General features: G+C 37.6%; 3 protein-coding genes across 3 annotated transcripts; 1 reads left to right on the forward strand and 2 right to left on the reverse strand.

The window, feature by feature from the left end:
* The first annotated feature begins 250 nt into the window (after nucleotides 1-250).
* LOC126794342 (protein THALLO) lies at nucleotides 251-6,737 on the forward strand. The gene is made up of 16 exons (XM_050521027.1): nucleotides 251-551; nucleotides 633-724; nucleotides 901-964; nucleotides 1,383-1,528; nucleotides 1,693-1,839; nucleotides 2,000-2,139; nucleotides 2,798-2,885; nucleotides 3,404-3,583; nucleotides 4,467-4,640; nucleotides 4,723-4,797; nucleotides 4,932-5,071; nucleotides 5,153-5,282; nucleotides 5,651-5,877; nucleotides 6,067-6,127; nucleotides 6,236-6,304; nucleotides 6,389-6,737. Exons 1-16 carry the CDS (start codon nucleotides 449-451, stop codon nucleotides 6,512-6,514), a joined length of 1,962 nt encoding a protein of 653 aa, XP_050376984.1. The 5' UTR covers nucleotides 251-448; the 3' UTR covers nucleotides 6,515-6,737.
* A 274-nt stretch (nucleotides 6,738-7,011) lies between these two features.
* On the reverse strand, nucleotides 7,012-9,491 carry LOC126794347 (uncharacterized). Its single transcript, XM_050521040.1, has 6 exons — nucleotides 8,855-9,491; nucleotides 8,496-8,746; nucleotides 8,007-8,382; nucleotides 7,782-7,913; nucleotides 7,519-7,694; nucleotides 7,012-7,348 (listed from the first exon to the last, which is right to left on the reverse strand). The coding sequence occupies exons 1-6, from the start codon at nucleotides 9,398-9,400 to the stop codon at nucleotides 7,225-7,227; spliced, it is 1,605 nt and encodes a 534-aa protein (XP_050376997.1). The 5' UTR covers nucleotides 9,401-9,491; the 3' UTR covers nucleotides 7,012-7,224.
* Nucleotides 9,492-18,777: 9,286 nt separating this feature from the next.
* LOC126795645 (OBERON-like protein) lies at nucleotides 18,778-19,311 on the reverse strand. The gene has a single exon (XM_050522443.1). It carries the CDS (start codon nucleotides 19,309-19,311, stop codon nucleotides 18,778-18,780), a length of 534 nt encoding a protein of 177 aa, XP_050378400.1.
* Nucleotides 19,312-19,643: the final 332 nt, after the last annotated feature.

Consider the following 19,643-nt stretch of genomic DNA (forward strand, 5'->3'; position numbering starts at 1 on the left):
CTCAGCGTTTGAGAGTTCAGAGGGTTGAGAAGCACGAGAAGTATTTGGGCATCCCAACTTTAGTTGGCAGGTCCAGGCAGGACACATTTGCTTATATCAAAGACAAGTTATGCCTATTTATCAGAGTTGTGGCTCAAGCTATGCCTATTTATACTATGAATTATTATCTTCTCCCTCAGAATCTGATACAGGATCTTCATCAACTTTGTGGTGGGAAGGCACTGCTGATGAGAAGAGGGGGGAATGCATTGGCGAGCGTGGGATTCTCTGTGTAAGCCAAAAGCTAAAGGGGGTATGGGTTTTAGACATTTATTGCTTTTTAGTCAATCGGGTCGACCCGCGAGGGAAAATACTAACCCGGTTTGCCCAGCCCTACCAGGTCTTATGAAGCCGTCAAGCTCAAAGCTGTACTAAAACCCAGAACCCTGTCCTCCTCCCACAGAGAAAGATGGGTAAGAGAGGAAAGAGCCACAGTAAAGGCAGTGAGAAGCCGACTAAGAGAACCCCCTACCCCGTTGAAGACGGCGACATGGATGATGAAGTCGATGCCTGTATGTTTCCTATTACTCGTAGTTCTATATTTCTCATTCATGATATTAAGAAATTGATAGGTTTCAATTGGTTCGCTGCAGTTATGAAACAAAGAGACGTTGTTCCCCTGGACCTTGATCAAGACGGTAGGGATTCCGACGAGGATAACGAGCAATCTGTCTTCGATCTTCAGGTCTGTTTCTTCCTTCCATTTATCGATTTTCTATGCCGCCTTGCTTCAGTATTGGTTTATTTTTTGGGGATGAATTCTCAACATTGGATTGATTTTCGTAATTCCAGTGAAAGAGTATCTATTATTATTATTAGTTTTTTTGTTTCTGAAGCTAGTATTGCTAATATTGTTTACAGAATATTGATGACGAGGAAGATGAAGATGAAGATGACTTCGAAGATACTGGATTGGCTGCAAAAAGTAAGCAATATGCCTTTTTGTTTCTGTGATTATACAACTCGAGAACTCCTGATTGTTCCGTGATTATATTGTTTCGGCTTGCTGATTAGGATTTAGATATTGTTTTAGACTGACTTGTCCTCAGTGGTTGTTTATTTTGCTTTCTGGTACCAAGAGAAAGTACCTTGAATTATGTGAGAGAGGTCTCCATTAGTTGAACTTTCGTATTTTTGCTACATTATTAACCTTCGGTTTAGATTCTTTATATGAGTGTACCTTAGTCCTGTGAACATTTTCGAATAATATTGCTCGACCCAAATTAGGTGAAAAGATTATCATATTGTTCTCATGCGTGCCATTTTGCCCCCATAATTTATATATGAGCACAGCTGGTCTGAAGTTACAGACATCGTGTTGCTTATTTATGTGTTGTGTGAAGTTGTTAGGCAGGCGAAGTTTCTGTGGGCGAAGTCTGGCGGAGTTGAGGACGAACCACTTGACGATGACGAAGAAGAAGAAGAAGAAAAACTGATATGGGGTGGAAGAAGACCTAATTATCATGGGGCCGATAATCGTGATATTGAGGTGGTGACCTGCACTTACAAATGTCTTCTCCCCTTTTAACTCTTTTCACATTTTTTTTGTGTGTAATAATTCGGTTGCGGCTGTGCAAATGTTTACTGTTTTGGATACATATGGAGACTTAGTAATTTTGTGTTTTTTTTTACCCTTTCTTTTGACTGATAAAGTTTAAATCAAGTGACGATGACTCTGCCGAAGAGGAAGAGAGAGCTGTGGAGGAGATTCGGAGAGAAAAGGCAAAGTCATCCACACGGGAAGATTTTGGGCTTGAGGATGATAGTGAAGATGAGAGTAATAAGGAACCGACTTTTGAGGTGAGGTTTCCAGAAAACATTATTTATTCAGGTCACGGATTCCCCTTAAGCTCACATTGTAAATGGGAGTGGTGTATGAACTCAAATAAATGTTTTTAAAAGGTTATCATGTCCAAATAATTTCAAATGGCATGCCAGACAAGTTCATTCATCTGTGCAGGAAATGTCAGTTCATGGAAAAAGTGAAAAAAAGTCTCAAGAGATAATAGAAGTAGCAGATGACATGGATACAGCTTATGAGGAGGTCAAGAAAGATTTGAATGCTCTGTCAAAGGAGGAGCAAATATCTGTTTTAAACAAGTGAGGTCCTTTTTTTTTACCATAATAATTATAAGATATGTGCTTGTATAATAATATATGTATGCATTTTGATAAATTTATACAAGAGCTATATCTGTTCACCCGAAACTTTTCAGAGCATGTACTTTTAAACTAATTTTGTGTGGCTCACATTGGATAAATTGTTGCATGCTTTTAAAGTTAGCATAACACTATGCTAGGGTTTGTTATGAAGTCATTAGATATGGGATCTGGCAAGAGAAATCTTTGATTAGACATAGTGTAGTTTTAGCCTCTTTAAGTGTTATGTGTGTAGGGTGGCAAGGAATTGTATATGAAAATTATGGGGCAATGAAGTCCTCAGAATAGTTGTTGTATTGTCTAATGAGAAAATGGTGGTAAGAAATTTGGGGAGGTCATGATAACGAAGGTTGATATATGGAATAAGATTGAGAGGAAGGTGTCATACTTGCTAATATGTTAGGATATGCGGAATATTTGCTAGCATATGATGCTTGCAAATTTTTTATATTTTTTAATACCGAGTTCGATTCCTCTCTGCAATGCGGTATTGTGATACTTTAATAAACTCAATTGGTTGCCCTAGTGGGTCCATGAGTACAAATGGACAATTACTTTAGTTCTATATCCTCAAATAATTAATGTTCTCTCCATACAGTACTGCTCCAGAGCTGGTTGGTTTGCTGGCAGAGCTGAATGATGCACTTGAAGAGCTTGAAAACAGAGTGAATCCGATTTTAAGCAAGGTATTGTTCTTTTTCTTTTATCAGCAATATGTTTATGTAAATCTGGTCAGAATTTCAGTGTTGTTGTTCTCCCCTCTGTTCTCATCTTTGCATGGACCTTTTGCTAGGAAGAGTAATCAGAAAATATCTTAGGATAAACTTGTGTTTGATGGACAGAAATGACTTTAGTATATAATGGATGACTCTTCTTCCAGTAGACATTGAAAGAACATTTCTTAGATTGTCAATTTATGGATGATGACTTCTGCTCCCATGTCCTGTTGGGGTTGGTACAAGTTACTTGTGCCTAATTTCATGCTTACCTTACTCCCTAGTGGTGTCTTACTGTTTTCTTTTGTATATTATAACCGAAAAATGGTAGTATTGTTTCTATGTCCTCCCTTACTCCTTTGTGCTCCAAACTGATGTTTATATATTTCTGAAGTTTGACGGTCGTTTTCTTTCATCAGAAATGTGAGATATTTATCTGAAGTTTGATATTCATCTGATTTGATATTTTTTATTAATGCTGTATGAAGGTTAGAAGGGGTGAGGTCATGATGGAAGGAGGCATGCGCTATTTGGAAGTCAAGCAGCTTCTTCTATTGGCTTATTCTCAAGCAATAACTTTCTACCTTCTTCTGAAGTCTGAAGGCCAACAAGTTCGTGACCATCCTGTACTTGCTCGCCTTGTAGAGATTAAAAATTTATTGGATAAGGTATCTTAATTCCTTTAACCCCCTGGGCCCCACACTGCCCGCTGCCCATTGATGTGCTTTAACTTTTAATCAATATTGAATGATTATGTATGGAACATGGTCTTTGGTTATCTTTGTAGAGTACATATTAGCAAGCATCTGTTTTATTTTTAACAGTAAGTGGTGTCGTATGTGGGCCCAAGTATCGGCCTGAACTGTTCCTTTCTGAAGCTATTCAAGGATCATCAGTAATGAAAAAATAAGAATAATCAAACAATGTTTATCTACAAGTAAATGGATTGACTAGCAGTCTGCCATCAGCATTAAAAATAATCGTGGTCAAATTATTTTTTGATTTTGGTGATATTTCGTGGCTGTTTTTTTTTTTCGGGGAATTAAATTTTTAAAAGTTCAGATCATCTGGTGGATGATTGGAACAATTGCTTTTGCTTCTTATTAGAGAGATTCCTTGATTAGAAGGGCTCTGTACATTGTACACGGAATGCAGTCTGCTCTTGCTCCCATCTCCCAATCATTCTACTTGAGAATCACACATTGTGACATGGCATAAATTTTTCATTCTCTAGAGACTCAGCAACTCATCTCTTGACCATTCATTATATTAATTTTTCATGTTTCTGCTGTTTTGAATTATTGGCTCTAGCAACTGTTCTAATATATGCTGGCTATCATAGAACTTGTCTCTTTGTTTTTTGCTCTTTATTTATAGATGACTTGGTATTGTTTAAAATTGAACTTGTTTGGTGGTAGGCCCGCTTGGGTCGGTCTTCTGCTTGTCCTAAATTGGTAGTATTACCTTTGTACTATGGAAGTATAGTTTTTGTCATTGTTTTTCTTACAAGCATTCATTGTACTGCCTTTGATAATGTGTTTTACTTGACAGATGAAAAAACTTGATGAGAATCTTCCATCTGATCTGGTAGAAATTATAAACAAATATAATGGGATAGAAGCAGAGATGAAATCAGTTAAAGAGAATGCTGCAGGAGCATCAGATACTTTTGCTAAAGGATACAGGCCCCAACTTGTCTCACTTGAACCAAAAGAAGCAGCTGTGGTAGTGCATCTTGTCTTTTTGCAGTTTATAATTCATACCTTTAAGGATTTGCACACGAGTGATTCATACATTCATTTTACAGTCGCACAACACAATTGAGTTGGAAAAGGTGCAGGCTCTGAAGGATAATGAAAAGATGGTGAAACGCAAACGTCAGGTAAAGCATGCTGTTACTAGTCTTATATCCTCATTCCATTTCCTTTGAAACCTTTTATTTATTTACTTATTTATTTTTGATTGGGCGGGATAAGCTTTCCATTTGTATAATGTAGACCTCATGCTATGTGGCAGAAGGAAGAAGTTGGTTTACAGAGCATGAAAATGTTGAAACTAAGAGCTGCCCTTGAGGAAAATTTGAAGCAGAAGGGTGTTATCAAATCTATCAATCCAAGAACTGATAAACCCCAGAAACACCTGAAGCCACTAAATGGGTATGACCTTTCTCTGATACTTTGTAATTTAACTCATTCCTCAATTGTGTGAACTAATCCAACCAACTAAGAATCAAACAGGAAGCTTGAATCATATGATGATTTTGATGATGACCCTGTAAAAGCTGAAGGCTCAAACGTGGGTCATGCAAATTCATTCAGTGGAAGTAAAGTTTCCCGACTTGTTGCTGCCAATCGCCATAAGTCAAAGGTATTAACCTAATTACTTTTAACCATTTACTAAAAACCTACTGTTTTCAACTGTTCTTTCTCTGAACATGCACCTTAATGGAATGTATATAATTCATTGATGTACTTTCCTCTTTGCCTGAGAGATTCCTCTAAAATATTTCTTTGCTTTACATGCCCCAACTTTATGGGTTTAGTATATAGATCTTTCAGAGAATGCAATCCAAACATTATTGTCCTGGTTATATGCCAGCAAGCATACGTACAATATTATCCAAACTTTGTTCTTTTAAATTAAAAACCAAAAAAGAATGGTTTGAGGTGGTCGGTCATCATGCTCAGACTAGTGTTCACATGATTTTTGATGTCTCCTTCTCTCTTTATGAGAAGATTATTTCAGGTGATGACGACTTACCTCAGAGAGATGATCTTGGGGAAAGGCGGAGAAAACATGAGCTCCGAGTACTGGCAGGAGCCGGAATTCAGTCTGAGGATAATGCTGGAGACAGTGAGATGGAGGGCAGTGAAGAAGCTCAAGATTCAGAAGATGACTTTTACGAACAAGCAAAACAAAATCGAGCTGCAAAACTCGCTGCCAAAGCTGACATGCATTCTAGGTTTGTATTGAACTGTTGTGAATTGCTACTTTTTGACTTGTGTGACAAATATCATTTTACCTCACTTACTCATAGGCCCTGGATCTGTAGAGCATTTCATTAAACCATCCAAACCATTCAGGAGTTCCAGATTCTCATATTTTTCATGTTTCTGATTTTGAGTTGTTATGAGCTATCGTGCTTTTGCAGGCCCTCCTCTGTTCCATCTTTGCCTGAGACTGTAGATGGTAAACGTCATATTACTTATCAGGTATATACGATCCAGTTTTCAGTTTGCTCATCTCATCCTTTATTTTTAGAGTTCTTATGATATTTTTACTTTGGCTGACCATTTTCTTGTCCTCCCACATTACTGTAGATGGAGAAGAACAGAGGACTTACTCGTGCTCGAAAGAAGCTGCTGAAGAATCCAAGAAAGAAATACAAGGTAATTTGATCAAAAGACTTGTACCTCTGACTCTGCTGCAAGTTGGTAAAATTGCTCTATATTAATGTCCCTTTTTTTCTACAGTTGAAGCATGAGAAAAAAATGAAGAATCGGAAAGGACAGGTACGGGAAGTCAAGAAGCCTGTAGGTCCATACGGTGGAGAGACATCTGGAATCAATCCGCGAATCAGTCGGAGTGTCAGATTTTAAGACCCGCTGGACTAGTTCTTGTGTTGGAACTTTAGGTTTTAAGCCTTTGTGTTTGCTTTTCATTCGGTTGAACTCCTGTTTCTTCTATCTCTGGACGAACGTGTCTTATTACGCCAACCATCAGAATATTTTTCAGAAAAACAATGTGTCGAAGTTGTAATGAGGCAGCAAGTGACGGCCTTGGCAATTACGTTTGCACACAAATGTACCATAAATTTACAAACTGGATTTACGGTTCTCTACCAATCTCATTATCAGAAGTCGTTGCAAGTAGATTAATGAGTAATGAGGTAATCTCAGTACATTATTGCTTTGTGGTCTCAAAGCCAAAAACATTGGGTACTACTTATTATTGGTTACACATTATAGTTCCAGGATCCTATTATCAATTTCATGCCGGAATTAGATTTCTGTTACTGCGGAAGTCTGTATACTGTATCAGTACGTAGTTATTCGTCCACAGTGCAGACTTCATCATCCCAAAATAACACAACGTAAATGCAAAGTCCATGACATGACTAAATAATATCAGCATACTTGGTCCAAATCCATCATCGGAAAGAAATGTACACTACAGTTTCTAATCGTGATGTTTCCATAGACATGCTTATGGAATTAGCATCACAAAAATAGTTCCTTTGTGTAGACCCCATAACTTCACTACCATTGCAAGCTGTCATTGCAAGCTGAAGCATTTGGGTAAAAGAGCACTATTCCCACTCGATAGTGGAAGGCGGCTTTGATGTAATGTCATACACTACTCTGTTTACACCACGGACACTATTGCAAATCTTCCGTGACACATCATCATAGAACTCATGTGTAAAGTAGTACCTGAAAATTTCGTGGACACGACAATATGATCAGTAACATTTTACTAAATTATTGAGAACAATGAAACTAATTGGCATATGCCCAACAATCAATTGAAAGATAAGATAACAAAACCTAAAAAGATAAAAATTTATAGCAAAAACTCTGAGACTAACAGCATGAAGGCATACCATTCAGCTGTCATCCCATCTTGACTTGTAACAGCTCTGAGAGCAACAACATGAGAATGTGTTCTTTGATCACCTTGAACTCCCACTGATCTTATAGGCAGAAATACTGCAAATGCTTGCCAGATTTTATCATATAACCCAGCATCTTTAATTGATTGTATAAATATCTCATCAACCTGGCAAGAAATAGGTTTCAGAAAATGTGAACATAATTCCAAGAAAACCAAAGTAGTCATGGATTTAACTCAAACAGACATATATACCTGGCGGAGGACCTCAAGAGCATTGCCTGCAGTTACATCACCCAAGACCCTTACAGCAAGGCCAGGCCCTGGAAATGGATGGCGCTTTAGGAATCCCTGAGGAACATTCAAGATCTTCCCCAATTGGCGAACCTAACAACAAGATGCAAATCAATTAGTCGCACTCTTCCAGAGGAAAACTAATGTGTTATAGAAGCAAGATAGTAGGAAGCTGAGAGCTAAAACCTCATCCTTGAATAGAAGTTTAAGTGGTTCAATAAGCTTCAATTTCATGTCCTTGGGAAGCCCGCCAACATTATGATGGCTCTTGATTGTGTGGGAATGAGTCCTTCCACTACCAGGTGGCGGACAAGATTCAATCACATCTGGATACAGTGTACCTTGGACTAAGTAAGCGGGTTTCCTCCCTAATTTTTTCTCGAGTTCATGAGCAAAAGCATCAAAAATGCAGATGAACTCTTTTCCTATTATTTTCCTTTTCACCTCCGGATCATCAACACCTCTAAGCTTACTAAGAAATTGTTCTGAGGCATCCACACAAGTGACAGGCAAATGAAGATCTCTCTCAAAGGTATCCATCACACGCTCTTGCTCCTTATACCTTCACGAGAGAAAAACATTCTATTAGCAAAGTACAAGAGACGCAACTGAAATCTATAACAGCAAAAAAGTTTTAATCTCTATAGTTCAGTTATACTCCTAGCTATCTCTCACCTCAACAGACCATTGTCGACAAAGATACAATGAAGCCTATCCCCAATAGCCTTATGAACAAGAGTTGCGGCCACGGTGGAATCAACACCTCCAGATAATGCACATATGACATGATCTTCTGGCGCTACTGTGCTGTTTATCACTTTAATCTCTTCCTCCATTACGTCTTCCATCTTCCACCCCGCACTGACTCCACAAACATCAAACAGAAAATATCGAAGTGTCTCCATCCCTCCTGGCGAATGCGTCACCTGCGAGAATGCCAATCAACAACAAATTCAAGCAAGCACCCCGACAATTCTTCTAACATTTCCTTTTCTCTGCCGAAAAATCATTGCAAAATTAGGTAATGTGATTACCTCAGGGTGGTACTGCAGCCCATAGAACCTCCTAGACGGGCTTTCGATGGCGGCAACAACCCCCTGCTGGCTCCTAGCCGCCACCTCGAAGCCGTCGGGCAGCTGAGCCACCTCATCCCCATGGCTCATCCACACAACCTGCCTAGCGCCAACGCGATTGGACCCGAAAATGCCGGAGTTCTTGTCCACACAAATCTCCATCTTGCCGTACTCCTGCTTCTCCCCAACCCTAACCACCCCGCCGAGGCGCTGCACGATCAGCTGCAGGCCGTAGCAGATTCCGAGGACGAAGACGCCGCTGGCCTCGGCCCACTCGGCGAAGCCGGCGGGGAAGGTGGGGGAGTCGTGGGTGTGGACGGAGTGGGGGCCGCCGGAGAGGATGACGACGGAGGGGCTGAGGTCGGTGATGGCTTTGAGGGGGCTGGTGCCGGAGATGGTGAGGGAGAAGACGGAGAGGGAGCGGATGCGGCGGGTGATGAGGTGGGTGTATTGGGAGCCGTAGTCGAGGATGAGGACCAGGTCGGACTTGACGGCTTTTGGGTCCATGGCGGGAGGCGAAGGCGGAGATGGGAGCTAGGGTTTAAGAGGGGTTTTGAGGTTTGTGAGTGGAGAAGAACTGGTGGCTGCGGGGTTTGTCATATGAGAGAGAGTTTTCTAGGGTTTTGGAAGCTTGGCGGGAACTGTTTATTTACAGTGTTGCCACTAGCCTATTAAGGCATAGCGGTATTAATTAAAAGAACAGGGCCTTATGGAACTGCCGAACATCTTTCTGTCAACTTTGCCCCTCCTATATATAATTAAATACTAAAAGGATAAAACAGTAAAATGACTAGAAATTTCAGTTTAAATGGGAAGTTATCTCCCCCTGACCCCTATTCAGTTGAACACATTGTTGAACTTATCTCAGAGATTCGATTGTTTCCTTTTCTTTGTTTATTCATTGTTTGATAGTTTGGGTGTTTTGGTTAGACATAAATCACATAAATTGATTGATATTTCTGATTTTGTTGGCTTCTGTTTGGCTACCGGCCGTGAAGATTATTTCATTGGTGTTATGTTACTCCTATTTAGTTGCAAGATTATTTCTTTTAGAAAACATTCGTAGATAATATATGTTGAATATACTTTTTGAAAACAAATAAATGCACGCTCGAGCGCGGTCATTTCACACTCGCATCAAGCATGCAAGAAGGCTAGTTTACTTTGTTTAGATACAAATTATCTTAGGATGATTGGTGCTTCTAAGGCTAGCTTGATATTATTGTGACTTTAAAGAATTAAACTGTGTTGTGATGTGAATTGAATCAGCTGTAAAATAATACAGTTTTGTGTTTCGTCTGAGGTAAATATTTATTTTAAAACCTGTTGTCATACCACAATATATTATTTTTTTCAGTGTTTTTTTATGACAACAGTTTCTGAAAAGTAACCATGATGCTGCTTTTAAAAGCTGCTTACATGGACCTATAAATTTTTTTTAACTGCTCTTATTTGATTTACCAAACACAATAGAATTTCTTAAGAATTCTGTTAATCATTTTCGGGCTATGATTTTATATAATGTCAATCACTAAATCATTTCTAAGATAATAGTAAATAGACTATGTCATTTGATAGTCTAGGGTGCCCTATTATCTGAGTTTGGATTTTCTAATTCAGTCACACACATATAAGTTTTTAACTTTAATCTTTTTCTTGTATTGTAGTGATGCTTTCCCAATTCGTTTACCTATATGTTGTATAGCAGATATAATGATAATGAGATTTCACATGTTATGTCGCATTCGAACTACCCCTATGAATAATTTGCAATTTTAACTTCAATCTTTTTCTTGTAATGCAGTGCTACAAAGTTCACCTGAATTCATTACTAAAATAAAATCACCTGAGTATGGATATTTTGTTAAACAAAATTTTGCCCTTTTTTCGGGTAATTTTCTGAGAACTACATCTAAGTTTTTAAACTTTAATTTTTTCTTGTATTATACTGAAAGTTTAATAAATTTAGTAAAAAAAAGAAGAAGAAAAACTCAAGTTTTCGTTTGTGGCTACATTTTTCACCAATAATGTGCAACATCCCACAATGGGTGCAGTGTTTTCTTTATCATTCTCACTTCCAAGTCTTATATCTAATATATTGATAAGATATGTGTCAACTACACATTGCTTATTATTCATTGTGTAAGAAGATTTATTTGCAAGGTAGATTTTTAATCTCTTTAGTTTTTTCAAATTTCATTTTTTTCGTATTTGGTATGTTCAAATCAAATTCACTTCATGTACTACTTATTTCCAATAAGCTGATCTTCCCAACTTTTGAACCAGTTGATATGCTAATTATGTTCGACCATCATCGAAGTTCCAGGTGGGCATAGAGTCTGCAAATTCCAATGTTGAGGACAACGCGCGTCACTTAGGTTGACTCTTTCTTTCAAAATTTCTTTAGGTATTAAAAGTCACAGACTATAAACAATGTAGGCCATAAGTTTAATGCGATATAGCTAGTCACCTTAAGTGAGGTTGCTAGCGAAGCTAAGGTGGTGGCTAGTGTGGAGGTGGTGGTACGGTGAGGAGCAGGGGTCTCCAAAAGGTGTAGGGAGTGAGGTGGCAGGTAGGGAGGTGGCATGGCGCAATCGGGGGCTAGGGTGGTGGACAATATGGAGGTGGTGGCTGGCGGGGGGAAGGCGCAATCGGGTGCAGGGAGGGAGGTGGTTTGCGAAGAAGTGGCGTCAGGGCTAGGATGGTGGACAGTGGGGAGATGGTGACTAGTAGGGAGGTGGTAGCATGGCGGGGAGCAGGCGCATGGGCTTCCAACTCTTTCTCAAAAAGGGAAACAAGAAGGGGGAGGTGCAGTGAGTGAGGTGGCCGGACGAGGCTTAGTGTGGTGGGCAATGCGGAGGTGGTCGCCGACATGGAGAGCAGGGAGGGTTAGGTCTAGTTTGGTACATCTATGCTGTGAACAAAATGACTTTCAAAATTGTTGTGAGTAAAATGACTTTTGAAGTTACTGTTAGAGAAAACTGTTAAAGCGTTTGATAAACTGTTTTAGAAAGTGTTGTGAGAGCAAAAAACTATTATTTGTGTTTGGTAAGTTGTAAACAAAAAGGGTTTTTAGTATGTATAATTACCAAAATGTTAATAAATTTTTAAAGTGTAATAAAATGGACAAAATGATTCATTAACCTTTAATTTGTATATTAATTATATGAATTATACACTATGGGCTATTCCAATTGTAAGTATAATTATTTGTAATTGTTTTGGTTATACATTGTTTGCACCAAATTAAAATTTTAAGTTAAAACACTTAAATTTTCAACAAAATCCATCCAGAATATTACACAAAAATATTTATCCATCATAATTAAATAGAACTTAATTTATGGGCATGTAATATTTAAGAAAGACTAAGAACAAAATAGGTTACCCATAAAATTTCATTAAAAAACATTGTGGCTCTGTGTTTTTGACAAAAGCCACTTTCAAAAGCTACCCTCCCCTAGCTTTCCTAACTTTTCAATTTCAGCTGTGGCCAAAATCAATTTGAGTCAAAAGCAGCCTTAGAGAAGTTTATCAAACATTATCAATTGATCACAAAAGCTGAAGCAGCTCCAAAAACAAATACAAAAGTTGTACCAAACTGGCCCCTAGGGTGGTGGTGCAAACTAAAAAGCCCATGTTTAGGGTGTTTTCAAAACTCAAAATTTTTACCTTAGAGATCACCACACACCCTCGTTAGTGCGACCGCGCACGATAGACGATACGACCCGAATATTTTTAATACTTGGCGATTTTACCTTTTACTTTTACTTGAATCGAGATTCGTACTAAGTGTGATGACTCTAAGAGTTGATTTTTCGATGCTTAAGTTTTTCGAGAAAACTTACTTCACGAAAGTTGTAGAGCTTGTCGATACAAGTTCGTAGACATGCGACATACACAAATTGGAGTTTGTATGAAAAAGTTACGAATAAAAAAAAAGTAGGGTAATTTAGGTAAATAGTACAAATAAGGGTGAAAAAAGAAAAACCAGAAATTTAAACCCGAGCGGCACTGTTCATCTTTTTTTTTTCTTTCAGAAATTTAATATTTTGGTGCCTTTAATATTGAGAAATTAATGGTTGTTGATTTTTTAAAATGTTGTAGATGGAAAAGTGATATACATAAGTTGTTTTTTGTTGTAGGGAAAAATGGAATGATCTACTCATCTCATTGATAATCCCCTTTATATAGGGGTCAAGATTACAATAGAAATAAATGGTAATTACAATGACAATTACGGCTACATAATGGTGATTGATCTGTTACATCCGTTGACCATAAACGTCATTAACTTATTCTTTTATTTGCATTAACGAAGGCACACTAATGATGTTTTTCCTTCAACACTCCCCATTGTGCCGAGTTTAAAAATATAATAGTGTATAAGATGTTGCCTCATTAAAAACATTGCCAAGTAACAAAACTCAATGGAAGAAAATAAAACTTTGGTCGAAGGAGAAAAGATCACAACGCACCTATTACATTTAAGATTAACATATATGTGTTAGACTCCCCCTGATGTATGCACCTCCCCCTGATCTTTACATTAATCATGGGAGTTTTGATAACTTTTGCATATTTAATGATGCATCTTATTTAATACGTATTTCTTTACGCCAAATGTGTAACGACGTGAATATAATTCATTCTCATCATGTCGTTTTATCTTTTCTTTATAGGGACTATAAACCTAAACCTTTAGGTATTGTTGTTGTGTGGGCACTAAGCTATACATCGAATGAGAGGTCGAGTCAAGTATATTGTGTTAAGTGCAATAATGCGTCTTTGCACTTGTATAAGAAATCTCATTTCCTGACACTTATTCGTCATCTTTCATTGAGACAAAAATAGATCTATCTTTAAAGACTTCGACTGATCATGGGAGCTATGGAAGACTCACTTTTAACATTTAGAAGCCTCACTTAAAAGCCGATTGATGATTAATCATCAATATTACAGCCCTCTATATCCATTTTGAGATTGTGTCTTCCCAATGATCTTTTTCATTCTTGACTTATGATTTGTAATGGCGACATTTTTTTAGTTTATCAAAAGACTCTACAAATCCATATTGAAATCGCAATGACATAACACATCTGATCCCTATTCATAATCAAGTATTTTACTTCGTGAACGTTTCAATTCTTTTTGTAAAGCTACGTGATCTAGAACAATTTCTTGGGTGGATAAAGTCTGTTCTATGACTTTCATGTATATCTATTAATTTCGATCCCCATAGAGATACCTTATTTCACCATTCATAAGCTGCATGTGTCAGTTTTTCGGAAACTACCAAACTGATAAGGTAGTGGAGTGCAATGACTTCTATTACGAGAATATCTCTTTATGGTCCATTACAAAAGAATATTTCCTCGTAGTCGATTCCAGTGCGTTTGTGAGAGACCTTGCGCCATAAGGTGAGTATATACTCTTAATTCTCATACGCATCCTAACAAAGATATATGATAGGGTTTACACTCGCGGTGTCGGCTTCACCTGCCCAAATACCTATCTCTTTGTTAGTGAACTTTAGTTCATGCTGGATCGCTTCTTTCCATTGGGCTAAAATTACTACGTTGTTATTTCTCAACGAAGTATGGTTCGATATGAAGACTCAATATCCTACATCCTGATGTGGTTTTTATTTGGTAGAGATCTATATATATTCAAGGATTTATTCTAACATCTGATGTGTCCCCTAGTGATAACCAAAATCCACGAATTCTCATGAGACAGATTTGTGATTATGGATCAAAGGATCCAATTGTGCCAAACTCACTTTCTTCCTTTAAACGAGTATGTGTCGAACACAAGGTGGTCTCCCCCTCTTCCTTGGAGAGTCACGGCCTATGACACCATTTATGACACTTTATGGTGTCAACATGCCACCATCTATCGAGGCAACGCAATTCCCAATTCCTTTTGGGTGGCGGCATGTCCTCTTCTTAAGACATTGAACCTTGCAAGCCTATTTGAAGCTAATATCTGTGATCTCATCACTTTGTGCAATAGTGGAGATCAAGATGAGACACAGTGGGGACAACGCACGACAATTCCTGTCGTTCCACTTGAACATTCTTTGTTCTTATCTCCCCCTAACGACGGGAAGACTGTCTCATCAAAGTGATATTTCATATCTAGCGAAAAAAAAGATCACTTGTCAAAGTTGCAATATAGTGGACTATCTGGATGCTCGTCTCCAGTGAGAACATTTATTCACATTAGTTGGCTTCACCATTATGCGATGTGGCGTCGCAATTTGGCACGTAGGTTAATCTAGTTGAGCTCAAGGAGTCTAGATCCGTGTCAATCCTGGCGAGCTCAAGTATTTTGATTCTTCGATGTTATCGATTGTAATTCCTTTTACAATGATTAAGGTGATAGCCAAAAAACTAGTGAGTAATAAGTTGTTTATGCAGAAGTTACATTACCATAAATGGAAAAGATTGGTGCGCATTACAATTTACCAATATCAAGACTAGTACTTTAGTCATTTTCCGTGAGACCAAGTGGGTTTGTAACTATCATAAGTAATATTAGTTTTAGTAGTGAATGGTGTGATGACACGTGACCAGCGTGTCGACACATCAACCAACATCATAAATTATTTAAAGTGTCCACAAGTTGGTTGAATTAATCCACATAATTGTCGTTGGATTCAATCATTGAACACAATGAGAATACATGTCATTTGCATAAGATGATCTCAATCCAAATTTTTGTAAGAAATTGATAAGATTTGAATGATTAGCTTTACATGCCTAATCACAATGGATATAAGAAGCATAATATGGTATTAGTGCATATACTTATGCATCAAAAATATCATTGTTCCGTCTTAGGGGAGCGACGAAATCTGGGGATGAAATTACATCTTCAATTCCTCCATAAAAATAAATTTAAGGATTTTGACAGTACTTTGTTTCCTTAGTTGTTACTTCTATTTATCCAACATATGAGTATATGTATATAATTCTTTAAATATACAGATACACATATATGTCAATGCCCAAATATGTCAAGATCCCGAAAATTCATTTTCTTTTGATGTTGTGGGTTTCAATTTAGCAATTTCATATATACTTTCTAAATGGACATATAAACTTCTGTATTACGCGGTTACATCCGCAATCATTAGAGATAATGCAAAAGATGTGAATCGTAATCTCACTTATTCTTTTCATATGGAAAGTCGTTGACATAAATATTTAAAACTTATGAGGGTTCGATTGTCTCTTGTTGATCCTTGTTACATAAAATGTCAATGAAGTATATATGTAAGACATGAAAATGGAATATAAACCCAAATTCTTTAGAGTAATTTGATAGAATCGTAAAACAATATCTCCATCTCATAATGCATGTATATTTTGAATTCCGAAGAATTATATATTAGCGATCATTATTAATATTATTATTTATATCCATAAATATAGTATGATTATTCTTCAGTACTACTACTGTGGGGATCACATGATGCATTTCTTTGCATTCAATTATTCATATCATACTAATATTTTGTTAAATTGCTTTACTTTATGTGGTACTTCGCAAAGTCAAATATTAAAAATCGAACAATGTATATTAATATTTAAATATTCTCAATTCATTGAGAAAATTCATAACCTTGGTTGTATGTCAACGATTGCATTAAGGTCTTGTTCAATCCCAAGGCACTTCAATACCGAAAGTTTAGGCATATATAATAGCCATTACAATTATATCTTGGAAAATTAGTGATAGACTGTAATTGAAGTTTGAAACATTTTGAATTGACATAGATTTATGTCACTCTTAAAATTGAGGAGGTTTCAAATTGATATTGAATATACTTTTTCAAATTGTCGTACTCTCATTATTCTACTCTTTTTTTTTGTAAGAAGGCATTCCATTGCTCATATCATATCCCCTATACATTTTTCAAACGGTACATTGTTATCAATTGTCATTGATCGGTTTATATGACCATGCATGTTCATATATTTGCCATTTGCTTTAAGGTTATTTCTTCACTATTATCTATAGTTCGTTCTGAGAATTTTTTTTCGATAGACATTTTTTGTCTTGAGAGACATTTCTATCATTCAAGATTGTACATATGCTTCCAAGTTACATGCAAGAAAACATGTTTGCATAATTTGATCATGGTTGAGCCTTGGTTGGCTTGAAGGGAAGGTCGGTACTCAAATTCTTTAGAGCCAATATATGTTGTGTTCGTTTAACCAACTGTAAATAGAGTACGAAACTTATTAGTTTCGCAGTCTAAAGTTCTAAATAGACTTACACGAAAATTAAGCATACCAAAATACACTATGGCCACTTTGGAGCTGTATGAAGTTGCTTTATCACAGTAAAGATATATAATTTAATTAATTTCTAAGAAATACAAATCGGATTGCAAGACTAAGAATTGAAATGGTCGTATTTTTCGATGCTTCATGAAAATACTTTATCACAAGCTAGGCTGCATGGAATCGGAAGCGCGGAAGCGTTTTTTTTCAAAATTTCTTAGAAGCGGGGACGTTTCGGAAGCACGGAATAAAATAATATATAATTAAAGATATTAACGTGTATATATAATATTACAAAAACAAAAAAATAGCATATGTTATGCTTACCATCAAGTAGTGATCAAACCCATACCAACTCAATTTGGACTAATCCTATATAAAAAAAAACTCAATTTGGACTTCATGAATGGTGTATCAATTGGAAGTTTCGACATCCCCGAAAGGCTTTCTGCATGAGGATTGAATCCAGTTCACTTGCATATAATTAGTATTACAGTGTAGTTTGAGAACTCACAATCAGGTTTTCTGGTAGTGAAATAAGTGAAGCAATGAAAAGCACAAGTAGAAGTAGCTTAAGCATACTTTCCTGCTTAAACCATCTATCAACTAAATCCCAACCTACACAAAACGCATGCAGCTAAATATTTCATCTGTCCTCTTTGGTTGATATATACTGGAAGATATAAATTAGACTACTATTTCAATGACTTAAACTTGCGCTGCCGATTTGTACCAAATGGCTTTCTGGTTCTTTGCTTTTCTACTGATTGCAGTTGGAGATTGTAAGCATGTAAGTCCATTAAACCAATCTCATCTGCAGGCAGCCATGGCCGACATGAGGAAGGGCTCTTACCACGGATTTGTTCTCCTCCTGAGGATCGTAAACACCAACATCCTCGACACGTTGTTGAACTTCATGCCAAATGACGAGGAGTTATCAGAAGCTGCCATCACTTCAGGCCACATCCCAGAATTCATCTTCAGCCATTCAATGGCAACTGCACCTCAAGCATTTTGTTGATTTACCAAATGGAACTCTTGTCCCATCAAATATTCCGACCAAGATCATCAGCATAAGCAATTCTAAAAGATCAGGCCTGTTTGTAAACAATGCCAGAATTGTGACCCCAGATGTGTGTACAAGCTCTACGATTAGGTGTCATGGTATTAGCACAGCTATGAGATTTGAGAATTCCATGTTTAAGTCACAGAAATGTAATAGGTTGGAGCCACCTACTGACCCAATAATGACTCCAACTGTAAATGCTTGAAGAAGCTAAACTTATGATATGTTGATGAGGTAACAGCCCACTATAATTTAGACAACAAGAACAACAATAAAGTGCCTGATTCTGTTCACAGCCAATTTTTCTTCAATAATAGAAACTACAAAGATGTGTATGACACAAAACACCACCAAACATGTACTTGACATACACAAGGGAAAGTAATCCAGTGCATTTTACCATAAGCATTAGTAGATGAACAAAACACAGACGCTGGCAGATCATAATAAACTAGTCAGACACATTCAAACTAGTTTTCACCAAGTAACATTACTACAATTGAGATATAATAATACAGAACATGCTAGAAAGAAAAAAAAAACACTTCCTCAAGGATTTTTTTCTTGAAAGGATGGTGCTCATTTGGCAAGCAGTCTGACTTGGGAGCACCACTATAAAGCAGATCATGCATTTTCGAATACATCAGCATCTGAGAAGGATCAATACTACCACCACTGTTCTGGGATGCCCGGGAAGTTTCTTGGAGTTTGATCTTCTCATAAATAAACTGCTTCTCAGCTTCTACTTCACTCAAACGCTGTTTCAAGTAACTACTAGCATATTCTTCTTCCGATTTATCTGACTTGGCAAGAGCAATCCTCTGGATCCTGTCAGCCTGTCGTTTAGCCTCATTGGCCTTGAGTTGGAACATATCAGCCTCTGCGTTTTTTAGCCTCACAATTTTCTCCAGCTCCTCGACTTGTTGCTTCTTTTTTTGCCTCTCAAGCTTTAGCTCTTGAACTTTCCTGGCCTTGTCCTGGAGTTCCCTGTCACAAGCCTCTACAGCCATCTGGGCTTTCTTGTACATTCTCATCTTCTCATCAGCCACAATTTCCATCTTCCTTATGGACTCCTGCACCACTTCAGCAATTCGTTTACAAGCCTCCTGTGGCGCTATCAGTCGTCCACCTTCCCCATTTTCCAGGCTCTTCCATGTTTAATAACAGGTAAGAGACGGGGAGGCTGGAGGGAGGTAAGAGAGAAATTAGGTTTTAATCAATATTACAAAATTGCTCACGCTTCCTTCCGGACTATTTGACGCTTCCAATTTGGAATCTCGCGCTTCCATATTGCTTCCAAACCACCTTTTTCTCGGAATCGCGCTTCCGACCGCTTCTGGCCGCTTCCGGCGCGCTTCCGCTTCCGAAGCGCGACTGCAGGCAAGCTTCC

This window comes from Argentina anserina, chromosome 5 (genome assembly GCF_933775445.1).
Source record: "Argentina anserina chromosome 5, drPotAnse1.1, whole genome shotgun sequence".
In the NCBI taxonomy this organism is placed as follows: Eukaryota; Viridiplantae; Streptophyta; class Magnoliopsida; order Rosales; family Rosaceae; genus Argentina; species Argentina anserina.